This window comes from Nilaparvata lugens, chromosome 6, assembly GCF_014356525.2.
Source record: "Nilaparvata lugens isolate BPH chromosome 6, ASM1435652v1, whole genome shotgun sequence".
In the NCBI taxonomy this organism is placed as follows: domain Eukaryota; kingdom Metazoa; phylum Arthropoda; class Insecta; order Hemiptera; family Delphacidae; genus Nilaparvata; species Nilaparvata lugens.
Window position 1 is genome coordinate 31954976 of NC_052509.1, and position 27994 is coordinate 31982969.

The following is a 27994-nucleotide window of genomic DNA, read 5'->3' on the forward strand; positions in this document are numbered from 1 at the left end:
CTGAAGACATACTTAAGATGATGGGAAGTAGAGACAAAGCACATAGAAAATTTAAAAAGACATTTGACTTGGACAGTTTGATAGAGTATAGGAGCCTTAGAAATAGAGTTAAACAGGAATTACGGAACTCAAAGATTAGGTACTTGAATTCGTTTATGACAAACAATAGACAAGACTCTAAATCACTTTGGCAGGGAATAAAAGAGTTCGGGCTTGGCAAACAGAAATCGAATCCACAAATTGATTTACCATTGAACAATATAAATGACCATTTCGTTTCACACTCTAACCATCGCGACGAAGTTGTCATTGCTAATCATATCGATGATCTTGAAGAGCAGGTTACAAACTTAGATTTACCAATTACTGATCAATTTCATTTCCATCCAATCTCAGAAGAAGACACTTTCAGAGCAATTCAACGTATTCATAGTAATGCTACGGGTGTAGACAATATTCCTATTAAATTTATCAAGAAGATGTTATTTGCTGTTTTACCAACCATTACATACATTTTCAACAAGTCACTTGAAGAAGGCATTTTCCCTGAAAACTGGAAGTTTGCTCTGGTTCGCCCTCTAAATAAAGTTCCATCACCCAATAAAGTTGAGGATTTTAGACCAATCAGTATTTTACCTGCATTGTCCAAAGTGCTAGAAAGACTCATTCATGCTCAAGTTGTAAAATTTCTAGACAACAATAGTAAGCTTCATAACTTTCAATCAGGCTTTAGAAAATTCCATTCAACTGAGACAGCTCTCCTTCGTGTCACTGATGATATAAGGTTAGCTATGGACCTAAGAAAATGCACCATCCTCACCCTATTTGATTTTTCTAAAGCATTCGATACTGTTGATCATACAGTCCTTCTGAATAAGTTGGCTATTCTTGGTTTCAGTCACAACTTGTTAGTTTGGTTTAAATCCTATCTATTAGGTAGGAAACAATGTGTATCTGTCGGTGACAAAAAGTCTACTTGGAAAAACGTTATGCATGGAGTACCACAAGGTTCAATTTTAGGCCCTCTCCTCTTCACTTTGTATGCTAATGACCTTTCTTCCATTATCAAATTCTCCAGTTTCCATACTTATGCAGACGACTTTCAAATCTATTTAAGCTGTCCCATAACAAAAATTAATGAAACAGTTGGAATAATGTCAATATAGTGAGCGAGATTTGTCATGAATGTATGACAGGCAATGATAAATTATTTAGGCAGCAAGCAAGTCAGTCGTTCATTGTTTTTATGTCATCACTATTTGTATTGTATGCATAATGATTAGTATTTCCTGACCACAAATTAAGGGGGGATATTTTTTATGATCGGCAGAAAAGGCTTAGTATGCAATTGCGTTTCATGAGTTCAAAACAATAGGTTTTAGTGGAGAACAGAAAGTATAGATATATTGGGCAATTAGCAGGTCTATTGAGGAATTAAGATATAACAAGCTTTAAATTACATAACTATTAATGAAGAGTCTCAAAGCGTGGCTGATCTTTGTATATATAGTAGTATAGTACTTGGCCATAGTGGAGTAGGTCAATTTCCACACAGAAAAATCTAAACAAGTAGAGGACACATAAGAATTTTTGTAACCAACTATTGTATTCAATATTGTAATTTATCTAATATTTTGTGTAATTGATGTTGTAGTTTTAGTTTTTTTGGGAAATAAACATTTTATTTTATTCATTTATTCATATCCATGGTTTTTGAAACTTTTATCACTGTCACTTAAATATTCACTCACTGACATGTATTGTAAATTCCATCCTGTCAACAGTATAGAGCCCCTTTTATCTAAAAATTTTACTTTTTCCGATCTCTGTTTTAAAAAATACATAATCAATTTGAATCACACTCCAGCTAATTCCAAAGTCTCTTATATCAACAATGGTTGCCCTGATCCTACTTTATCGACGCCTAGTACCCAGAATCCATCGGTAGATGCGGTCGATACACCACGAGAAAGGGAGTCTGGTAGCGTTTGCTCTATAAACTTCGATCCCAAAAATCTCCCACAGTTGTCGTCCACCAGGATAGATGCAGCAGATATGCCACAGGCAGCAGAGTTGGTAGGTGTCGACGCAGAAGGGGCGCAGAGGAACCCGCCAAACCACCGTCGCCCGGCACAGAGCAGCAACTGGGAACACAGAGCATCATGTCAACTACCGATTTAGACCCATTAACCAAAGTAATTATGGATCAAACCACCAGCACGTTCACACTCATGTTACAAAATGCCATGAGCAAATTAATGAACAAAATTAAAGCAGAGAATAGAGAAATTAAAGATTCAACAAGGAATATAGAACAGAGTACGAAAGATACTAGGGAGGCAGTACAGGCAGTGGAACAGAAATGTGAGGAGATTAATAACAAAGTAGAAAATTATAGAGAAGAATTAAAAACCATGATGGATGTCAAATTCGAATCTCAGATGGAGATTACAAAAATCTTAGCGGCAAGGATGGATACCATTACGTGCAAGATTAATGAAAGGATAGATGGCAAAAATAGTGATACAGAAAGGAAAATACAACAACTGGAAACTACACTGAAAATGGACATTCAAAAGGACATAAAAGAACAGGTAATAAGTGAAACACAGGATATAACTACAGATATACAAACAAATCACAAACTTATTGACTCTATAAACAAGCAGCAGCAAAATACACAGATACAAATAGACAAATTAATTGATGACGTAAATTACAATAGAGAACTACACAATTCAATCAAAGCAACCTTGAATGAACATCAATCTTCCTTAACCAAATTAAACTCAGAAATAGGAAATACTCGAAGTCCGGCTGGAAATCAATGGCAACAAACTCAAAATAAAATATCAGAATTAGAAACACAGATTCCGCTCAGAAGTCCAGTATTCTAAGCAAGGGTTAGGCTGATTCGATAATACAGAGCGTCATTTACCACCTAAACCATTTATAGACCAAATAAAATTGGTACAGTCTCTAACACCTACCTTTTGGAATATGTGGCAACTCCGTTTAACCAGCTTGTTGAGTGGCGAACCTCTGCTGTTCTTCCAGAGTAGAGCACATGAAGTCCTGTCCCTGGATGAATTCATCGCTGTATTCCTGGAACAGTATTGGAGCAAGAGTAAACAGCTGGACACATTAGCTGACATAATATCATGCAAGTTGAAATACAAATTAGACGGCGCATAAACTACTTTTGTTACTGCACTACAATTTAAAAATTCTCAATTGGAGGAGCCCATTAATGATTCAGCTCTAGCGAACATCATATTAACAAAGCTACCCTTCAGAGTCCAAATGGCATTGGCTACTCAACCGATAACTGGCTGTAAACATCTCATAAACCATCTATATGGTACACAATCCAGTGACAGTACCTAACCACCGACCAGACCGATCATATGGGCAGAATCAATATGATTCTAATTCAAACCGATATACGGAACAGTTCTCTGAAGCACGACCACATGAGCACCCTAGAATCACATCTCGGTTTGAGCGTCACAGCAACAATAATTCGAGAGGAAACCAGTATAACGGAAATTTCCAAAACCGTTCAAATAACCAATATTCCCCGCAAACAGGTCAAAGGAATTATTATGACAGTCGAGATCGTGTGAACCAGAACAGTAAATATACAAATAATAATTATGCTAAACATTATAACCCATCACCACAACAAGTAAATAATAACTACACTACCGAACATGCAACCCGCTTAAATTCATGAAAAGAACCGAGCCACTACCGCAACACTGCACCGCCAAATACAGAAGCCCACCATGCTCCACGACCACCCTGTAAGCATCAATCCCTTTTGAGCTTAATATTCCCCCCCGAAGAATCACTACCGGCCACAACCCCACAACAAGAACTGATCCACTACAATAATGCCCAAATTCCATCACTACCAAATGCAAACGGTCGCCAGGAAGAGCAACCAGCCACCGAGGAACACCAAGATGCTGTAAAGGAATTGCCTAATATGGAGCCTACATGCGATATACTGCCTTTGCACGCCACACCCACACATCAATGGACCCCCCCCCCCACAGCAGACCAAGGACCCCATGGAGGACCGGGACCGAAGAAACCAGCACCACAAGGCTCTGAGGCAGAAAGTCAGGCAGAAGCGACCAGGGAGGACCAGCGCGCGCCGACACCGTCCACACACCCGATTCAAGCCATGCCAGCAGGACGCCTAGACACCGGACAACCGACACCAGGATGACAGAGGATATGAAGGGACCGACGGCATTCATCTACAGCACATAAAATTTAAGACAGCTGCTTATCAATGTGACCGCTACTGGGGAAAAAATAAATGGAATGAAATTGAAACTAATGATGGCTACCTGAATGAAAACGATGGAGAGTACTGTGAGAAACTAATGAATGGAAAATGTTGTGTGGAATTAAAAGAAATAAGGAGTAATCCAGTGAAAATAAAAGCACCTGATTGTTATTATCTATGGAAAGGATATGCTATGAAAGAGATATTAAATGTATTGGGTAACTGTATTATGATTGTTATTATTTAGAGTCTGTGATATTAATGTGATGATGAAAGTTGTATTATTGTTAAATTGCTTCTATTAAATCTATTGCAATTGCTAACTAATCTGGGTTGTAAAATCCCAAATATATTCATATTTCGTGTTTGATAGGGATGGATAAGAGGATTAAATATGGCATTTTTATTACTCCTTATGAAAATTAAAAGTGATTTTATGTATAGCTGTCGCACATCAAGGACCTGAAATTCTCGATAGACCAGTTCTGTCGGATAGCGACTATCCTGGTTCAAGCAAAAATGATAATGTTAAAACGATAGTATACCCATTATATTAGATTCCCAAAACTTTGAGCAAGTACAAGCTTCAGTAAAGTTGAGGCATGAATTTCACAATTTATTGCACAAGACAAATTAATCATTCTAATTCATCTTTGATTTATGGAATGTTCAATATATGAACCAAAATGACGCAACCTGTAAACTAAACAAAGGTCCTGGCCGAAAATCAATCAAGTGAAACATTCAATTGATGGTCAACTCAGAACCCCCTCACTGACAATTAGTCGATAATTGCTACTGTCGATTCGCAATTTGACAAACGGTCAGCTCTGTCATGTCCTCCCTCTTCCATTTCAAACTAGTTCAATGCATTCGAAATTTTTTCACAGGGAAGTCACTGCAATAGAGCAATATGAGAAAGAGAGTCGAAGTGATTGATATATCAAGAGAAAGAGAAGGTGATAGACAGAGAGAGATTAGATTTCTTTATTTATGTATGTTACAATATTTACTGGCTTATACACTAATTTACATTAAATGACGGTAATGCAAATTATTCAACGAATTTTACAAAGTATAGATAATTAATCAATGAGAATAAAGATTAAATGCAATTAGAATAACGATAATATGAAATTGTAATGTAAGTTCTTAAATCGGCGGTGTTTCAACAAATAATTGTCGATTCTTTTAGAAGGATATAAAATAATATCCTTCCCATCAACACACGACCGGGAGAGAGAGAGAGATTGATTGATTGACTATATGCCTTTATTAGGGCGGAATTAGGACTCCTGGTCCTCTCTGCCACACAACCCTTTACGAAAGAAGACAAATTTACATAAGAACAGAAAAAATAGATTACTTATTATGTAATAAGATTACATAAGATTAATATAAGTAAATAAAACTCTTAATCAAAATACAATAACATATAATAAAAGAGAATTTTAAACTTCATTTATTTATACAATTGGAAACAATATTTCAAATTCCACTAGATAAATCCTATAGGAAAACCTATCAAAAATGAAGAAATGAAGATCTAATCAAGTTGCCATTCACTCACACATGCACACAAAACACCCTAAAAACAAAGATTTTACAAAGTAATAATTATCATAAAACAATATAAGATGAAATATTTTTGTATCTGTAGTTGCATAAAAGGTAGAAATGAGTTAAATTCATGTAGATTGATAAAATGTAAATGGACAATAAAAATAAAGCTGAACCCGACCCAAGCCTAATCTGCGCCACCAGATTCCAGCCAATTCAATACTGCCACGCCAAACAGAGCTCGATCGCCAATACTCTTCACAGTTGGAGGCAATAGATTCCAGATCCGGCAAGCTGATACATGGAATGATTTATTATACATGGATGTTCTATGATTTGGAATAACCAATAGTTGGGAGCCCTGCCTGGTACCTCTCACACTACGATCCCCAATAAAAACAAATTTATGAGCTAAATAACCTGGGGTTTTTACATGCAATAGGTCATGAAGCAGCATCAGAATGTGATACTCCCTCATTTGCTTGAGTTTTGGCACATGTAGTTGCTGGAAAAATGGGGTGATATGATCATCTCTTCTTAGATTGAAGATGAACCGGATGCAATAGTTCTGAGCCCTCTGCAGTCGCTCAGACAAGGCCACAGTCATGTCATTGATCACAATGTCACCGTAAGAGAAGTATGGGAAAATTAATGACTTAATCAGCATCACTATCACATGAAGTGGAATGAAGTCACCAACCTTCTTAAGCGAGTGGATACCTGCAAATACCTTATTACAGGTGGTGTTGATTTGTGTCGTCCAGTCGAGTGTTTTGTCTATTGTCAGTCCCAGATTTGTAACAAAGTCACTGTAATTCAATTTTTTGTCGTTTATTTTGATGTATAGTCCATTATCAAAGTTGAAACCTCGGCGAGTCATGAGTTTTGTGTAGCCAATAATTATTGCCTTGGATTTCGTTTCATTAATTCTAAGTCCATGTTTCACAGTCCAACAGTCTCCAGAGAGAGAGATTGATTGATTGATTGATTGAGTACTTTATTTATGTAGATTACAATATATACTGGCTTATACACTTATATACAATAGCTTACAATACAGCAAAATTATAGATGAATTTACATAATATAGACTAGGAAAATAACTATAGAACTGTATATGATATGAAAAAGCAATTTGTAATATAATAACTATAGATAATAATCATATTGTTATGCATCTACATAAATTGGCGGAGCTTTGGACATATCAATGTCCATTCTTTGGGAAGAATAATAAAAATATCCTCCCCACTAACTCTCTACCAAAACGTTAATTTCGTTATTTAATTAAGGATTTATTTATTAATGGAAATATAGTGAAAGTTTTAATCAATATGAATATTGAAGAGAAAAAAAAACAGAAAATTGATAAAGTAAAATAATTATATAGGTAGATAAGATCAAATAATTGATTAATAAAATGAAGTAGGCTGAAAGTAGATCAGGGTTATCAAATTTCAGTAATATACAGCAGTATGCAGTGGATAATTGAAATAACATGAGTTTATATAATATAATATATATATATATATATATATATATATATATATATATATATATATATACAATTCGTTCTATAACATGGTTTAAAGGTTTATATTGGTGGAATGGGTGAGGGATGGTTGTCATGTGATCGTTCTAGGGCCGGACAGTTTCAGTCATTTGCTCCAAAATATGTTTTTTTAAAGTCAGGTTGAAGCTCGCTCGGCTCTCGATAGACCTGATAGAAACAGGAAGTGTATTCCAGGCACGACAGGCACTGACTAAGAAGGATTTTGTGAAAATAGTAGTTCGATGATTGGGTATCCTTAAAGTACTTTCTCCGGTTCTAGTATGTGAAGCATCTATCCTCCTACCTTCAGAGACAAATTTGAAATCATCTTTAAAATAGTTCGGATTACCGTATTTCAAGATATCTCTAACAAGCTTGACTATTCGAAAAAGCCTCTGATCGGGAAGCTTCAATGTTGAACTAGCAATGTGGGCTGGGGTGATATGATCATGGCGTTGGAGAGAGTAGACGAAACGTAGACAATAATTTTGGCAACGCTGTAGTTTATCATTCAGAGTGACTTGCATATCGTTAAGAACAGAATTACAATACATTAAATGTGGGAAGATGAGAGATTGAACCAATAATAATTTAATGTTTCTAGGGAGGATATCGTGCATTTTCTTCAATGCATGCATGGCTGAGAATACCTTTTTACAAGTTTTGTTCACTTGTTCTGACCAGTCAAGAGTATTATTCATAATAATGCCTAAATTTTTAACTGAGCTACAGTAAGGAATGTCATTACCGTCTACACTAATTTGTGAATCGATTCAGGTCAATATTGTTTATAAGACGAGAATATCCAATTATAATGGTTGTGTTTTGATGGGATTAAGCTTAAGGCCATTTTTCTTTGTCCATTCCACTATCGAATTGATATCCTGATTCATTATTCCAACTGTTTCATTAATTTTTGTTATGGGACAGCTTAAATAGATTTGAAGGTCGTCTGCATAAGTATGGAAACTGGAGAATTTGATAATGGAAGAAAGGTCATTAGCATACAAAGTGAAGAGGAGAGGGCCTAAAATTGAACCTTGTGGTACTCCATGCATAACGTTTTTCCAAGTTGACTTTTTGTCACCGACAGATACACATTGTTTCCTACCTAATAGATAGGATTTAAACCAAACTAACGAGTTGCGACTGAAACCAAGAATAGCCAACTTATTCAGAAGGACTGTATGATCAACAGTATCGAATGCTTTAGAAAAATCAAATAGGGTGAGGATGGTGCATTTTCTTTGGTCCATAGCTAACCTTATATCATCAGTGACACGAAGCAGAGCTGTCTCAGTTGAATGGAATTTTCTAAAGCCTGATTGAAAGTTATGAAGCTTACTATTGTTGTCTAGAAATTTTACAACTTGAGCATGAATGAGTCTTTCTAGCACTTTGGACAATGCAGGTAAAATACTGATTGGTCTAAAATCCTCAACTTTATTGGGTGATGGAACTTCATTTAGAGGGCGAACCAGAGCAAACTTCCAGTTTTCAGGGAAAATGCCTTCTTCAAGTGACTTGTTGAAAATGTATGTAATGGTGGTAAAACAGCAAATAACATATTCTTGATAAATTTAATAGGAATTTTGTCTACACCCGTAGCATTACTATGAATACGTTGAATTGCTCTGAAAGTGTCTTCTTCTGAGATTGGATGGAAATGAAATTGATCAGTGATTGGTAAATCTAAGTTTGTAACCTGCTCTTCAAGATCATCTATATGATTAGCAATGACAACTTCGTCGCGTTGGTTAGAGTGTGAAACGAAATGGTCATTTATATTATTCAATGGTAAGTCATTTGTGGATTCGATTTCTGTTTGCCAAGCCCGAATTCTTTTATTCCCTGCCAAAGTGATTTAGAGTCTTGTCTATTGTTTGTCATAAACGAATTCAAGTACCTAATCTTTGAGTTCCGTAATTCCTGTTTAACCCTATTTCTAAGGCTCCTATACTCTATCAAACTGTCCAAGTCAAATGTCTTTTTAAATTTTCTATGTGCTTTGTCTCTACGTCCCATCATCTTAAGTATGTCTTCAGTCATCCACGGTACTCGTCGTTTTCTATTAATCCTCCTTGTCACATAAGGTGCATGTTTGTCATACAAAGTCAAAGTCCAATTCTCGAAAGTCTTGACCATGTCATCAACTGAGGGTAATGCTTCAATTGATGCCATGGAGTCTGAGCCACATCAGTCAGGAAGAGAGAGAGAGAGAGAGAGAGAGAGAGAGAGAGAGAAAAAGAAAGTGATCGACAGATAGAAGAGGAGTGAGTAGTTTAAAGGGTGAAAGGTTATGAGAAAGAAAGAGAAAGTAAAGTGATGGGAAAAGAGAGAGTTAAAGAGAAAGGGGAAGGGGAAGATTAGAAGAGAAATGTGACGAGGACGAGGGAAGAAAGGTAAAAGAAAACAGACAGAATAAGGGAGTTGAAGGGAAGCAACGAGAAATTGAGTGAAAAGAAGGATGATAGTATTGAATCAGGTGCAAATAAGACTGCAAACATTCCAACAAAAGGGCAAGAGAGGTCTTGGTCTTACAAGTAGAAGAGGAAAATAGAAGGGAAAAGAGAGAGACATTGATAAAAGGGAAGGGAAAAGGTAATGGGAAGGGGATGAGTGAAAGGAGAAACGGAATGTAGAGAATTGAAAGAATTAGAGGGAGGAAGGAAAGAGATAAATTGAGTGGAAAACTTGATGATAGAGGAATTAGGTGAGGACTGCTAACAGTTCAAAAAGGGCAAGATATAGATTATGAGGTAAGATGGAGAAAAATGGAAGTTGAAGAGAGAGAAATAAAAGGAGAGAGAAAAGATGAGTGAGAGAGTGAATAGAAGGGAGATAATAATTTTATTGTGAAAAATGGAGTGTGTGTGAGAATGAGAAAGAAAAGAGAATAGAGTAGCATGTAGTAAAAAAGAGTGATTGAGAGTTTTGTGGATGGGAGAGACAGAGAAGTCCAATTGAAAAAGAGATAGGATGAGAATGATATTAGGGAAAACCGTCCTTTCCTGCCTCCAATACTTAGTAAAAGAGGGATGATTGTACCTGTATGATGTTGCTAATAATTCAGCTATTCATATTAGCGGTAAGTTTCGAAATTCCAATCTTGACTACTGACTGTGTCAGGGCAAGCTCGAGTACTAGTTATTGGATAGATACTCAAATAATAGAACACCGGATTCAATTTGCAGGTTGAGGATTGTTGGTCGGAGTTAAGAACGACCGGAAACTTGCCTGTGTAAACCTGCAAAATGCGGCTCTGAGTAAATTGAAATTTACTCGAATATGAATTGTAATTCTGGTGTGGCTGCAATTATTTGTAGCAAACTTCTTGATGACAATGGTGTGTGAGAGAGAGAGAGAGAGAGAGAGAGAGAGAGTGAATGAGAGAGAAAATGATAGAGAGATGGAGCATGTAGATGTAAGTTGAACCAGAAACTTTTGGCTTATCAGCTGTAAGCGGTGGCGGTACAGACCGAGTCCTGAGTGGTGATACTCATCTTGTTCTCACCGGAAAAAGAGTTCACTAAACCTTCAGCTAACCTCCACTATCATTTTATTCGAATCAAATTTTCAGTTTTTAAAGTATTATTTATGTCTTTGCTCTGGTACAAAGATTCATACAAGTACGTAAAAAACCTATGTTGAATTGCGCATAAGTGCATATTATAATTATAATGACGTAATACGAGTGTAAGTAGACCTACAGCGACCTACATCTGGGAAACACCAGAAGGAGGGGTTTCCGAACTACCGGGGAATTATTTTTGAAAGCACATTAGCAGGTACATGTCTCTCAACTTTTCTGAGTGTGAGAAAAACCTTGTCGTCTACCGCTAAAGCATTACAGTTAGAGAATCAACCAATGTACCTAGAATACAATGTATTCTAGGTTTCTTGAATTCAACCATAGAGATATACACAAGAAGATAATTCCTATTCTAATGTTACAGTTCAACACAACCCAAAAAATATTGAATGCATCACAAAGAAAATTACATCTGAAAAAAATCCCAAATTGTTCCTGTCTCCAAAAAGCAATAAATTGATACTAGTTATTTAAAAATAAACTATCAATCAATTCTTGTAAAGTTTATCATTAAAATATTACATTTATTTCATCTCACATATGTACTTCTCAATTTTCATATGATTAGGCTGATTTTCTTTGACCTAGATAAGTTAATCTTGACTATCTGATTTTTGAGGTCTCTGGTTATAATTTTCTTGATTACCTGCAGAAATCATTTTCTCCCACACCCACATCAATCTCACATCAATTTTGTTATACTCAACTTTCAGTGAGCTGATGTAGGCTTCATTTGAAATTCAAGTTTCTTTTCTTACTATTAATTACATCATATAACTATATTTTTTATTCTGAACTCAATATTTCAGAAAAGGTGTTATAAGAGACTAACCAACCTTCGTAGCTTAGAAGTCTTTGATATGATGCAAGTTCTAGGTCTATAATTATTGAATTCCATTCTTCAAAACTTTTTTGATAGTAGTTATTGTTCGATAGCCTGCTCAATCAAGTTTTTAATTCACATTTTACAGCATATATATATATATATATATTGATCAATATTAAAACATTACGGAAATGAGCTTGAAACTCATGAAATCTAATTACAAATTTGTTGGAAATGTCGTCTGTTGGTAAAGCACGTTTCGGCGACCAGAATTTAAAGTTGTGTTATCAGTCTGAATGGACCATTACAAACTTGTCCAGCTATCATTAACTGACTCGCTATTACTGGGGCATCAAAGTTTACGTTTATTTAATACTAACGGCGGTTAAACAGGGCCGTGGCCGTCTTGTGTCTTCTAAGTTGGGCACTTGAGGAGTTTGTTGATAGTTGCTGCTAAACTGCCCCAACATAGTGGATTGGCAATACCCATTATCATGGCAGCCATTTAAGTGAGTACTGGAAGTCGCCAAACAGTCATCAGACGAGAAATTTATGAATCACCCATAAATTTACTATCTATCTACCAAGTGGGACGAGGTTAATGGGATATGAAGCAATTTATATTTCTAAAGTTATATTTTATTGAAAAATAATAATAATAGCGTGTGACCTGGCTGGCTCAGGTCTGGTGTCAGAGTTTTCAGGTCACAACTGATCAATTTCAGGGCCTCTGACATGACCTAACGACTGCTTTTTAGGCAGCCGGGACCGGCGACTTAACGTGTCCATCCGAAACACGGGAGTGGCCCGAGAAAAATATCTTACCCGGGCTGGGATTCGAATTTGGGCCTTTGGATTACAAAGCCAGCATCTAATTCACTCGACTACGACCACTCATTTTTATTGAAAAAAAGAGAGATATTGTCATCATCATCATCATCCATCATGGACTAGGCTTGTAAAGCCTGTTCCGGTGTCCACCGCTTCCTCGGTCTTCCGACGTCCCTTTTCCCATCCAACTGTAACTTCCAAGCTTGTAGTGGAAGACGAGTTGGTGGCATACGGCGCAGGTGATTTGTCCATTTTAATCTGTATTTTTTAATGATTGCTGTTAGTGGTTGCACATTGCACTCACTTCGAATTGTTTCATTACTTATGTAGTCTCTTCTCGAGTATCCTTGAATGCTGCGCAGAAACCTCATCTCTGATGCCTGAATTCGTGAGTCATCATTCTTGGTCTTTGTCCATACCTCACTACCGTATGTCATTAAAGGGATGGCCATTGTCCTATAGAACTTAATCTCAGTCTCTTTTCTGGCCTTACCCTTTAATGTTCGGTGAATGACTCCACAAATTGAGTTAAACTTTCCTATTTCCTGAGGTATATCACATTCTCTGTCATAGGATACATCACAGACGAGATATTTAAAGTTGCTCACCTGTTCCATTATTATATTATTCAGAACTATTTTGGAACGTAAGGGCCACTTGCCCCGAAATGCCATTACTTTCGATTTCTGAGCTGATATAATCATATTAAAATCTGTACTTACAGCTTGAAGCTCATGAATTGACATCTGTAGCTTATCCTCACTTTCTTGAACTATCACTGTATCGTCAGCAAACATGAGAGAGTTGAGGAAGACTCCCTGCCCAATTTTAACACCTGAGTCTACTCTTTGTCGCCAATTGCTCATTAGCTCGTCAATATAAATATTAAATAGCGTAGGTGAAAGTGGGCATCCTTGTCTAACTCCTTTGTTTATGATCAACTCTTTCTCAGGTTCACCTTTTATACTTATCAGAACAGATGTTTTTGAATACAGTTCAGCAATGATAGTGTCCAAATGTCTTGGGTAGCCTTTATCCAGCATTATTTCCCACAAGAAAGTCCTATGGACATTGTCAAACGCCTTTTCCCAATCGATGAAGGCCAAATGTGTTGAGCAGTTGAATTCCCGCCGTTTTTCTTTTTATAGTGAAGACTGCATCAATACATGAACGACCCCTCCTGAATCCTATCTGGCTCTCTGCAATCAGAGCATCTGTTATATGCTGAAGCCTTCTATTCAATAGAGAAGCGAATATCTTATAGATTGTGTCCAAAAGGCTAATCCCTCTATAATTTTTAGGGTCAGTTCTATCACCTTTTTTGAAAAGAGAAATAACTTTAGACTAAGACCATGACTTGGGCACACTATGAGTTTTCCAGCATACATTTAATAAATGTAGTAGTCTCAGATGGAGAATGAATCCTCCATATTTGATAAATTCAGTGTTTATTCCATCTGGACCCGGAGCCTTACGATTTTTAGCAGCTTTTATCGCGCTCTCAAACTCTTCCATTGTTAATTCATCAACGCAACATTGAACACATTTTTCAATATTGTCATATTGATAATAGTTTGGAAGATACATAATTTGATAACAAGAATGCAATCTATCGTATTAATTACAAATCAGAATATCATTGTAATCATAAATGTTCAAAAAATCGTTGGTAATGCATTTTGAATGTCTGAATAAGTTTTTGGTTCCATTGAAAACGTATTTCTCCTACAAACTAGAAAATGTTTTCCATAACATTTAAATAATATTTGATTTTCTTATTCAGTTTTTATTATTTCTATGGAGATAGTGGATGACAGAAATAATGGAATAATCGAATGGTTTATTTAAAACTGATCAAGGTTCTCAAATAGTACAAACAATTTCAAAACAAAAAAAATAGAAAATCATTGAAAAATTATCATATTATATTTAGTTTTTATTCTCACAGCAAATGGATTAATCATCTTTATAATATATGAATTTAAATCGAATGTACCTATCAATTAGTGTGCCAGACTTTTCTTTAATTGAATTTATCGAATTCATGGTATCATTTAATATCATACATGGAGTTGGAGAAACATTTAATTACAACACAACTGACAGAAATAAGAATTGGAATTGGATACAACATTTTTGAATAATTGACATGACAGACAATAAGGGAAACTGTACTGACATTCAACAATTGGAAATTCAATAAGAGATGTCAATGGAATGGATTGGGCTTGGATCCAACAACAAAATTAATTGTTCGAAATATTGTATTCTCTGTGCTATTTTTTGTACTCTTTCCATGTGTATAGACATTACTACTGCGAATATTTCTGAATGCTGATGGTTCCAAAACCAATACCATTACTCTCACTCACTACAACAAAGAATATTGTTAAATTATTAGAAAGCTTCATTATCGACGTTGGTGCTGGAAAATCATTGTTATTCAGCCCAGGATGTACTATGCAATTTCTATTTTAAGTGGTCAGTAAGTTCTAGCAATTGAAACTGAATTCCCAAGTTTTCAGATGAATCAATTGATTGAGACTTCAATTTTCCCAATCCAACTTTTGCTATAAGAATGAAAATTCTTCGTCTGGAATTTGTAACGTACATTTACGGATTTGGCTGTTTTGTGGATGAGATAATTCGATTTGTTGCTATATAATTGAGAAGGAAAATAATTTCTAAACTCTTGAATCTTCAAATAATATGAGTTGTAACTATATAGGCCTACAAATTAAATAAAACTTACAATCAAACCATCAAGGAAACTCAAGATTTCTCTAAAATATGCAGTTGTTGGAACTCATGAAACTATACTCTCCATAAATTATTATTGAGAAAATTCTACAAAGTGGAGGAAAAAAACATGTTGTTACTTGAATATTACCTATAATCTGGAAAACCAAATATTCTTCAATTTTGTAAAATAAATTCTACATTCTCTTGCAATAATTTATATAGCATGGGATTGGTTCCGAAGAGAATGATTCTCATCAATATTTGAATAAATTGAAATGGAAAATGAGTGAAACGATTATGCAAGAAATTAATTTGGTTAATGATTTATATAGTAGTATTGAATGAGTTGTATGAAGGAAGATTTCCTCCATCTTATTCTTTTCATATAGGAATAGAAAATAGAAATGTACCACAGATATTATTTTACATCTCTTGTTTTTTCATGAGGCAATCGAAAGAGAAAGATTTCCAATAGACTACTGGGAATTTTCTCCTCCAAACCTATTAAATTAGCTTGCATGACCAGCACGTCCACAAATTGTGATTTGAAGGGCTGCAAGATTTTCTCTTGTGGCATTAATATTCGACACAGATCCCAGACCGTGAATCCGAACAGCTTCTTAGTTTTTCAAAAATTCTTGTAGCAAATTTCGCAAATATCCAAACGGAAAAAGGCATTGAAAAAGCTGCCTGTTCTAGGACCGAGCGCCGATATAGAGGCGAATTCCTGTGTTGACAGACTTCTTGCTCAACTGACAGTGAATAGTTTACTCAGTATGTACGTGATCGGTATTTTCAAACGAGGCTGCTACATTCTCAAAACCCTGAACCCTTCGAAAAACCCAATGGCTTGATCAGTTCTGCCCTTCGATGCCTTTCTTTTGCGAGCAATTTCGTCATAAACAGCGCTCTCACGAATGATATTCCCAGTTTTTTGTTGCTAGTACCCAATCGGGTGACCCTTTTCTTCTTATGGAATCAATATTGGGAGCAAGTAGGTTTTCTGTCTCGGATTCCATAAATATACATGACACATACTGAAGAAGATTGATGGATTTTTTTTACTACGTTAGCTATCAATACCTAAATTCGTGGAGATTCAGTACATTATTAGTTAATTATCAAATCTGGATCTCTCGATTTTGTTTTCGAAATCTCCTTTAGAGGTTGATTGGAGAAGATTGATGGATTGTATGTTTTACTATGCTGGCTATAAAGAGCATATTGGTATAATATATGTGTCAAGATTTCACATTGTTTTTATCTTATTCTGATATATTGTATCAAGATGTTCTGCTATTAGGATCAAAGCTTGTTCAGATTTAGATTAGTGTATGTTGATAACTTTTCTCGAAATGCTTGGATTTTAGTCCTTCCTAATAACTCAATTTGATTTCAAGCAATTTATTTATTAATTCAGTGTGAATTTATTATTGTATAATGTTAAAAACTAGTAGATTATAATTTTAATCGGTAAGTGATTGTGACTATTTCGATTTTTATTTTTCTATTCAAGTATTCTAATGGAATATATCATTTTCTATCAAAATCACTGTTTTCGATCCAGATCATTTGTTGATGGCGAATAAAAGTTGATGAAATGTATTTGCTGAGCGCTTTTAATGCTCTCTGGAGTTTACACTCAGTATAATGATTTTGAAGGAAGAGACATTAAAAATGTATTTATCTCTACTGCAGTATTTTCTAGGAAAATAAACTAAAAGAAGTTTAAAACTTCTCATTTCCATGAAGTGTAGCAAGAAAGGATCAAGTTTCTTGAAACACTTACTAACCTAGAAAGGAGTTAAATTTTCATTCACTTAGGGAACTGGAGTTCTGCCTTATTTGACTAATGGATTTCAATGGAACCAGTGGATTAGATTGTTTCATAATCCTATTTATTCAATTAAAAACTCTTGATAACTGAGAAAATGATGGGTGCTTGTCATGAAGCTGTCATACTGTAATACTAAAACTGTAAAAATAAAAACAAAATTTTCTCCTTGAGAATACATACTTCTTTGTATGATAGTAAGATATATCCTCAAATTTCATTCATACATGATCTTAATTTGATTCTAAGCAATCTATTTATTGATTAATTGATTTGAATCTATCTCAATTCTCGATACTCAAGTTTTCAATCCTTTTAATATTGTTTCTCCTCGCAAATATAATATTTATTCTAAACATTCATAAAATAAATTGAAGCTCTCAATATTAGACCGGACTCATTTGCTTAGGTAATGATTATTACTTCAAACTCAAACATTGAATTTATATTTGAAGTTCTTTAATTACTCAATATTAAAAAAGATACAGAAAAATAAACATGTGAAATATCATTAACACTGACAAATAATATTGTTAACCGTACCGAAGTCCACATTTGCTATTGTACTATCAAATTTGTAGAGTTCTTTTGAAAATACGCTGAACAATATTTATTCCATGAACAAAACTTATTCATACAATGCTATTCATTTAATAAACTAACATATTATAGTTCCACTTTCTTAACAATGTCTTTTGCTTGAAAAATTTCTCCATTTACATGGATACGTATTCGCAGTCCATTCATATCTTATTCAAACATAATTCATCCATTATCAATGCTAAGATTCTGAAGGCTTCACCCTCAAATAATACATATTATACATATATTTACTCCCTCTATAATAATTCCTTTCTCATTTCCATTTCAGTATGGATTCTTATTCACTCGAATAAGCCATTGAGGTTCTCCAATGAGTAGGCTTGCTGAAGCCAGTCAAGAAAAATTAGGAATTGTTTTCTTATCATCCTCTAAAAATAGGCTATTGACCCGAAATAGTCAACTGTGAGTCATCATCTACCTGAGTACTCGACTGCATGGCAGCTTCAGCCTTCTCAATCTCGAACTGTATCCTCTCGTCGGACAGTATTTTCTGCAGCTGAAACTGCAGCCGCAGCGCCCTCAGTGTGTCCATGTTGTTCAGTTGCACAGCCAGACTTCGTGACCATAGATCAAACTCGGTCTCAGGAGTGACCTTGATGGGTGAAAATGTGTTGTCGCCAGGATCCTCCATTATTTCCTCGGCTTTTTCCGGCGAGACAGGTGTGCTGACCTTGTGTACTTGCAGACGGTGCGAGTGCGAGTCTTCTGCGTTTCTGTAGTAGTAATCTGCCGCAATTGTTGCCAGATCGTCTTGTGTATCATCAGTGATGTCTGGCTTCACTTCGACTGTTATCATTGAGTCTTCATCCTCGTCCATGTCTAGGTTGTAGTCCATGGTACCACTTGTTCTTCTTGGTTTGTTCCTCTGAAAAATAAACATATTTTCAATTCAAGACCTTTTTTTTATTAAAAGAGCTGTGGGGTTAAAAATTGTGTTCCAAACTTTTTCCTCTATAATCTTTCGTTGACTGGACTAATAATCTAATATTGAATGATCTAATTCAAGAGATTAAAATCATACTATTTTTCAATGATGAGTTGCAAAATGTAAGCTTTCCAAGAATGAACCGATCTGTAAGTGTTTTTTATTATTTGATAAGATTTTTTTAATGTTTTATGTCAAGAGTATTTTTATATTTTTATGTTTATGTTGTAAGATTAATAAGATGTTTTTTTATTATTTAAAAATGCAAGCTCCATTAAAGCTTATTCAACCAAATCATGATAATTCAGTAAAATTTCAATTTAGCGATTTAGGGTTTATTGATACAGAATCATCTCTAAAACAAGCATGCGAGAAATAGAACCAACAATAATTTTTTTTCATAAACCAATCCTAAAGCATGCTTATTGAGTTCCCTAGTTCACAAATGATTTTTCCCTAATCCTTTTATGCAAACTTTATAGGATTTATTTATTCTATGGTTTGTAAAATACCACCCAGTGATTGTAAGCTTCATTGCTGAGGGTATTCATGGCAGAAGGAAAATTAAAATTCCCAATTCACAAATTGAAATCGGGAATGGAGATTATTGAATTGAAAATTTCCATGAACTCATATTATTGTCGAGTGAGTGGAGTTTCCAATTTTTAATATCGGAATCGGAATGGAATTCAGCCAATGTTGATTCATTCATGAGCTTGTTGTCATGAACAATCATTTATTGAAAATATTTCACTTGGCCTTCGGGGTATGAGGTTTAATTAATATGAATTGAATGCTGGAAAGGTTTGCTTTGGAGTATCAGCTGCAGATTATCGGTGAAATAGCAACTGAAAATAGAATAAGAATTATTCATACAACTCGAATATCCATAATGATTGGGAAAAGAGCCTTTCAAAAAATGGTGTTGTGTTTCATACATTTGTGTGAGGTAATCATCATTCTACATGACATGAATCCACGTACGGAATAAATCAAATGAACTGAGACAACAGGTAGAAAAAGATTTGTTAAAAAATAGAAGATTTTTCGCAGGTTAATACATACAGCATCAGACAAATTTAGGGCAACATTTGGTAGTGCTTGTCACACTAGACAAACATAATTGAAGGAATATACAATAATTATTCAACTCGTCCACTTCCTCCGTCCAGCTCTTCCTCTAAATAAACTTCTATACTCTGTCCAAATAGGCATGAGCTCTAAAGGATTACGCCGACCCTCCTATTACTCACACACACAAGCACAGTCTCTTTTTGTGTGTGTGGGTAAAGGGACGATCTATCTACCTGTATACTACGTAGTATACATAGTATATCAATGGCGCAGGTAGGCCGGGCGTGTGTGCCTGCGCGTGGGGGAGCGAGTGTCTGCTTAATCTTTCAGCGCTCATGGCAGTCTGGACCAACGATCTATATATATACTACCTTAGTTTATATAGTTAGTATATATAGATCGTTGGACTGGACCTTGGTCTGGGCAGACTATAAGCTTCTAAAATCATGACCAAAGGACCTTCCATTGCTTCCCTTGGGAGAAAAAGCTCGTTTCCTTGAAATAAATTTAAAATTCTAGTAAAACATTAGCAACTTACACACTTCGAATAAATCGCTTATAACATTCAATTCAATTCATTTATTTCCTCCTCAATGATACATAAATGTTTGAATAACATGCAGGACGGTTTTCTACAAGTTTCGTTGTGTAAAGGTTTTCGATATATCTGATACTTTTCGATATATTTATGTTATAAAGTGATGCATTTTCGAAAAACCAGTTTTTCTTCCATTATTCTGCTCTTTCAAGTCTTATAACTTTTCAACAATTGATGAAACAAGAATGTGCTAATTACGAGATTGTAGAGCAATAAATAATTATCTTTCATTTCATGTATAATTCGAATATTTCACGCATTCCCATACGACTGTTGCAGAAGTTTTAGTTTTGAGTGTCTTTGTTTGGAAGGAAGTTTAGAAACATCCCCTGTGTTCAGTTCCGCAGACTCAATATGAATGTTCATACTGAAGCACACTGACAATTTATGATGACAGAATAGTGTGATATTCGAATAAGTCACTTGTTGCAAATCTTGATATTTCACACTAAAAACTAGAACTGCTGCAACAGTGGTATGGGAATGCGTGAAATAGTCGAATTATACATGAAATGAAAGATAATTTAATGCTCTACAATCTCGTAATAAGCACATTCTTGTTTCATCAATTGTTGAAAAGTTATAACACTTGGAAGAGCGGAAAAATGGAAGAAAAATTGGTTTTTCGAAAATGCATCACTTTAGAACATAAATATATCTCGAAAAGTATCAGATATATCTAAAACATTTACATAACAAAACTTGTAGAAAATTTATTAAGCTTCATTTTTATGTAGTTAATTATATCAATAGAACACATTGTTTCCAAGATATAAGCATGTAAGTAATAAGTGGAGAATGCAACTTTCAAACCACCCTCATCCCTTCAGCACATGATGTAGAGATTGGGATTTTAGATATGTTCACCTCCAAACTAGTCTCAACAAAGCTGCAAAGTCGAAAAGTGTGTTCCAAACATTCCCTCCAAATTTCATTGTCAACTGAAGTATTGTTGCTGAACAGAAAGTTTCACACTCAACACTAAAACTGCTGCAACAGTCGTAGGGAAATGCATGAAATACTTTGGTAGTGAGAATATATATCAAATTGAATATAATTTGATACTCTATCAGTTCATAAACAGCAATGATTTTTTCACAAATCATTCAATAATTATGAGGCCGAAAAGATGAAAAAATTGGAGGCAGAAGTGTTTTTTCAAAAAATATCCAACCTTCAAGAGCTGATTTCTCAGAAACTATGAGAGATATTGGAAAAATGAGGACAAAACTTGTTGGTAATTGTTTAAGCTTCAATTTTGTATAGAGCACAAATGTTCATAAAATGCATAGTTTCCGAGATATATGCGTAAAATTTAAAAATGGTACTTTCAAACACCCCACCCCTTTAGCACAAGGGGTAGAGGTGAGGACTTTTGATATGTTAATCCTCTAACTATCCTTAAAAGAGCTGTGGGGTTAAAAATTACATTTATTACATTCCTTAATCACAACATCAAATTAATGATTGGGAGAGAATCAACAGGATAAACCCAAAACTGTTCCTCTCCCTAATTTTGATAAAAATAGTCCAAATGATGTTATGAAAACATTTTATGGATTATTAAATACAATAATTTGAATACAACAATAATAACAAATATAAATTGATTCAAGCCATTTATGATTTTTTTCCAAATTGTATTCCAAACTTTTCCTTCTATACCTTTATTTGAGCATTCGTTGCCTGGACCATATAGAGAAACAATATTGAGATGTTAAAGTGCGTACAGATATACGCGCCTCCAACCCACTCTTCGCACGCTCCGCTTTCGTCCCGTCATCGCTCCGCAATCGCTCCGCCCACGTTCCTTACTCGCACCGATCATGAACGTTACGGGAGATGTTAGCTCTTCTCGCATTCCACTCTTGCTCCCTGGTCGATCATCAATCGATCTGCTCGAGTGACGTTCGATTGTGGAGCAGAGCGAAAGTCTGTACGCACCTTTAGAGGTTAAAAATTACCATATGGAATGTGTGTTTCATTTTCCAAATGAGTTCTCCGCTCATTTCATAACAGCTAAATGTAATATTTTCCACATACAAACGTCTTTTATGTGTAGTGAATTACAACCCATTTACAATAATTATGAAATTTAATAGAAACCACAAATTCCCTTCCAAATTCGGTTGAAATTTCACGAGTTAAACAAGTGAAAAACGTCAAAATATAAAGGCCTCTTCATATCTGTTTTCATTACATGGTAATTCGATTCCTGGGATATGATAGAATGAACTTTTGTACGTTTCCCTTGCAGTTACAACAAATGAAAACTTTTGTAAGAAGCTTTCTGAGACTTTTCATTGTGTTAAAAGCGAGATACTTGTTAGTTATTACAATGGATGAGTCTTAATTACATGGGTAAATAAACGAAAACTGGCGGTTCATTTCCTCAACAGGAAAGTTTACAATATCGAATGCTTTACTCCCTCAAAGTTTAGAGTTGACAGTTCTGAAATATTGTTGATTTTAGCTCGAAATTTCTTCCACTTCGCTGGTTATGTCTTATTCACAGTGTCGTTCCGATAAATATATGCAGATATTATTACAATTTTTACTACTTTAGGCAATATGAGTAACTATAAATATGAATATAAAGTTACGTCTATGAATGAATGAATGTTTTATCATTTTCACATTTTTTCTCCTGGCTGAATTTTGAATATGGCTGTACATTTTGCCTCTTAGTGGACAAAATTCGATGGGAGTCCTTTGAATATTTTTTCAAATCTCATCCAATAAGAAGATGATTTCAATCCAGATAAATCTCAAATATTGAAAAAAATGGTGTGAAGGTGAAAGCGGTTGAAAGATGTGAATGCAAAAAATTTTATGGTTTGATTCATCTAGGAAGATGTTTTACATGTCGGTTGATGGTTTGATTTGTTGTAGGATCGATGTATTTTGGGGTTCGTGGTTCAAATTTCAGTATTTGTTCTGGATTGAGTTATTTTTCTCTTACCATATGTTCAAGTAGGGATGTTACTACCACGTTTGTAGTAGGGGTGGTTGAAATAACTTCAGTGAACAAAAGTTCATTGAACGTTGATTGTTGCAGGGTAGTTGCGTCGATCTAATTAAGAGAAGTCCCTGGAGTGTTGGTTTAGTGCCGACTCAGCAATATTTTTTAAGGCGGCAGCTTTTTACCCGTCAATTTATTCACACCTATCTGGCGCATTGCTATTCAAACGTTCAGTGAAGCAGCAATATAGTGCGGAAAGCATCAATCGTCCATTGATCATGGTCATTCTCTTTTGTTTGGTTTCGCTTCTATATGATCGGGACTGGAAAACGGTTTGTTTTTTCAGCAAGAACTGAGTATTGTTCGTACGTTGTGGGAATATTGCGATTATTTTTACCGAAAGGTATTGTGGTAAAAACGAGCTACACGATGAGTTACTATGCAGTATATGAACAGTATAATATGGGTCTAACTGATAATTGGAATATGACTATGAAATAATATGATAAAGTTGATAAACCAACACATATTTCAACAAGCTATTTGTAATTAATTTAGAGAAAAAACTAATTAATAGATTAACAGTTAGAAAATTTATTTATGTAAAGTCTGATACATCATATAAATATAATAATATTATGAAAAATAATATTCTTTTGAACTTATTTCTTGTGAAATTGGTTACTTTGTTCAGCTGTTTTCATTCGTGTCTTTATAGGATGGATACAGAGACAAATAATCTAGGTAAACTGTATCTTTACTCTATGATGGATAGTACATAGCAGCACATCAATATGCGAATGCCTAATGCTGTGAGTATTTGTATTTGAATTGAATAGAATTATTCTTACTTGAACTTTTAGAGGATCTTCTAAATTTGGTGGAATTTTCTTAAATGTTTTATCGATAACTTGTGTTAACGAAGCATTCGCTAGTAAATGGAGGAATCAATACTGTTCATATAGTTGTATTCTGAATAAGAATAAATTGAATTATTTATTATCTTAATGTTTCATTACAACCCACCTTTCTGACATCTTCTCTATCCATTAAGAACTGTAATCTTTCAAAGGCGAACCATCTTGAAGCAGGCACTTCACGGCAATCTGAAAGCAGAATATAATTTTTATTGCTTGAGAAAAGGCAAAATCAGTATCGCAGTTTTACAGTGGATACAGTGATTCCTATAACATAACAATGCAAGCAAGCACAACTGTACCTATTTCAAAGGTTAATGAAGCATTCATAATACATGTTCAAGGTTTTCTTTGATGAATGACTCCAGACATGCTACATTATTGTTTTAGCACTATTATGCTACATCCACTATTATCGGTTTAAATTGATGTAAAATGACTATCCTTGAAGCCCTGCTTCATATTAATTTGTAATGGAATGTTCCCTTCAACAATACCATTCACTTACATCCAAGTTTTGCGCAATTATTAATGGTATAACAACATTACAGTAACTAACTAATAGGAATGTGGGCATTATGTATTATATTTTATTTTTAGTACGTACGGTGTACGGTAATTCTGTTTCAGTTTTAGTACATTATTTTTAATAAAAACCTCAAGCAGCAAATTCCTGCGGTGTGCATGCAAAGCTCACTAGTGAACGTTTCTGTACAGTGCATACTTTCCACCTCACCAGATGAGATATGTCTTGTTGAGTAGATGAGTAACCATCACGTAATGATATAGTGACTTATGTAACAACATTTCTATAATATGAAGCTGATAGGTGTTCTTGTTCTAAGCTAATTGTTATAAACCTTTCAATTCCAGTAGTAGTACCATGATCAGGCTCCTATTTTTCTCCTGAACAATCTTTTAGGCCTATTTATTTTCATGTAAATCGGTTCAAAATGCAGCTCATGCCCACTTCACCCTCACTCCTTGCTTGTTTGACAAGAGTCTGACAAGTGGTCAGACTCAACCAAAGCGGGCCAGTTGAAAGTTACATAAACTTCGAAGTAATCAGAAAATTTAAATAAGAGCATTGTTGCCGCTCAAGGATGGTATATAGCTATCTATACACTATTCTTGGTTGCCGCTTACCATCTCCAGCTCCGATGATCCTCTTCACTTTGGTCTTTTCCCTACGAAACGAGCCTAGCAGACTACACATCTTGTGTTTTGCAGCCTGAATTTCAATGCCCAGTGTGCTGCTTATCTCTTCCCAGGCCTCCATCTTCTTGTTCCTCAGATAGTAGTGCTTGTGTTTCGGATCCCACAGCACGGGTCGCTTCCGGTACTCGTCGATCAGGTCCAGGCACTTGTCATTGCCCATTTCCATGTTTCACTGCTGCACCTTAAAATAAAATTCATCATAGTCATATTAATTACTATATTCAATAATAAGTGTACATGCAATATTAATTCATAGATCATCCAATTGATATGAAGTGAAGCAATTAAATTTAAAAAAAAAATGCTAGGGGGAGTCTTAGTCCATTTGATTCCTTACTTTCCACATTACTTTCATTGCTAGACAGAGAGAGAAACATTAATTTCCTCCCGATATGCCGACAAGTTACGTGTTCACATCCCCATGTTCTAACACCTTTGGATTTGTACTCAATATTCCACATTGAAAGGAAATTAATTTCGTACAATATAATGCTTGTTTGTCTTGGGCTAACAAGAAACCGTCATTATCTGTATTGTGCTTCTATTATCAAGCTATCATCCATCAAAAGCATGAATGAAATCAAGTACAAATTCATTTGTTTTTAATCAGATTCACCATCTTAAGAAAAGACAAGATTGATTCCTGCAATTATTCCTATGATAATATCATGGAAATTTTTGAGAAAACGTCTCAGAAAAAGCGTAATTTTCAATCAGATAAAAAAATAGAGCTAAATAGAAAAATAAAAACTATATGGATCGTCAGAGTATGTATTTTCTCACATTCATTCAATAGATAGGACTAAATATTACGGTTTAAATCCCTTTGTCTTAGGTCTTCATTTGCAGGGGTGCCCATGGCTTATGACAGATTCTCCATTACATTCCAGATATATCAATGAAATTATTGATAAGCCTATCATCACAGCTGGTGAAAGTCACATCGATGGGACCAGGACTGACTTTCGATTTTTTTGAAGCCTCCTTCAATTATGCGTTTCTCTATGTGACCGTTGATATCAACTTGAAGGATGAGAAACGTGTGATTATATTGCACAGGAAGATGTAGTTTTCCCCTCCCCACATTAGCAAGGCTATTGAAGGACAATTGCCGAAGGAGGCTACAGTATTGTAGGCCTACTCCACGTTATCAGTTACCGGTGGCTCAACAGATATCCTCAACTTCCATGTGGTTGGCTACAACATTTTTTTAAATAACTGTTTCCATATGAGAATTCAGTAGCACTCTGTAATATTCCACTGTACCTATTATTATAAGTCGACTTACACTCAATAACACTGTAGTTTACACGTGTTCCACCCTCAGACACTTTCCAACTTTGATAGTAAATCACCTTGATTGAATTTTTAAAAGCGTTCTGTAGTAGTAGGCCTAGTTCTTTGCACTCAACAAATATTATGCTTCACAGATCACAGTATATTGCACTTGCTTCTAACTGGAAATAACAATTGGAAATAACTATCAAATCATGGACGCGAGTGAATTATTGGAGATCCGTATGAAATTCAAGCAATGGTACACCCAGTATTTTAGTACTGTAGGCTACTACTTATTTATTTGATATTTGATACTTTTCACTTGAATAAACATACTTTACGTTTACAATTTGTTAGTAGTTAATTGAATGTCCCCTTGGGTAGTTCTGAAACAATAATAAGTAAAAACATTGAATAAGTGTACGGAATCAAATTTTCTCAAGCATGCTCGCGTACTACATGCACTGCACTGTTTTGTACAAGGAATGTGTTCGGCTTGAGTCGAGCAAGCACAAAGCACAAGAGAAGAGAGGAGTACAGACTACAGAGCGAGCCGCTATTGAGCGGAGAGCGTATGTGCGTGACTGCTCGCGAGCGACTGCGCAATACACCTGTGCGCCGCGCGTGTTTGTGCGCGCGTGTGTGTGTGGACGGTCGTCACGAGCATTCGTGTCTGCTCGCTTCAAAGCGGCAACGTCGCACTCAAATGATGGGCGGGCGCGCGCGTCTCTGTGTCTCATTTATGTTTGCCCAAGGGTTGTTTGTTGGCCAGGCTATCAGTGCGATAACCTTGATAACAATAATTTTATTAATATAGGAAGTTTTGCATTGATAATAATCATTCCAAATACTATACATGGGCTTAGAATAAAACAATCTTAAAGTTTTCTCTGAAAAGGGTAAATATAATTATAATAGTTGAGAAGTTGAGAGATCATTCTATTTATTTCTCTTTACTACACCACATGATGCATGTAGTTTTCACTGCAAAAAACAATATCGAAATGAAATATAGTTATGGTAAATGTTTATATTATAACTATCGTATCCAGTCATATCGTGAGGAACGGTGAGGAGTGGTTTCTGTCGTCAAAGAGTCCTGCCGCTTCTTAACCGATCATTGTCTTCCGATCTGAAGGTTTAGTTGGAGATTGTGAGGAAACGTTGAGTATATTTTCAACG

The 27994-nt window shown here is 35.2% G+C and overlaps 2 protein-coding genes across 7 annotated transcripts in view; one reads left to right on the top strand and one right to left on the bottom strand.

Moving 5' to 3' along the window:
• LOC111047353 (decorin) overlaps window positions 1-27994 on the top strand; it is a 309650-nt gene that overhangs the window by 237623 nt on the left and 44033 nt on the right. The window lies entirely within an intron of this gene.
• On the bottom strand, window positions 1311-27429 carry LOC111047352 (transcription factor Adf-1). Of its 3 annotated transcripts, XM_022333086.2 has the most exons (6): window positions 26823-27424; window positions 25463-25715; window positions 24426-24505; window positions 18259-18705; window positions 2991-3105; window positions 1661-2144 (listed from the first exon to the last, which is right to left on the bottom strand). In XM_022333086.2, the coding sequence occupies exons 2-5, from the start codon at window positions 25698-25700 to the stop codon at window positions 3016-3018; spliced, it is 855 nt and encodes a 284-aa protein (XP_022188778.2). In that variant the 5' UTR covers window positions 25701-25715; window positions 26823-27424; the 3' UTR covers window positions 1661-2144; window positions 2991-3015. The 3 variants fall into 3 exon arrangements, with proteins under 3 accessions (XP_039286579.1, XP_039286578.1, XP_022188778.2); XM_039430645.1 differs by lacking the exons at window positions 2991-3105; window positions 26823-27424 and adding an exon at window positions 26318-26467 and having other exon boundaries at window positions 1311-2144; XM_039430644.1 differs by lacking the exon at window positions 2991-3105 and having other exon boundaries at window positions 1410-2144; window positions 26823-27429.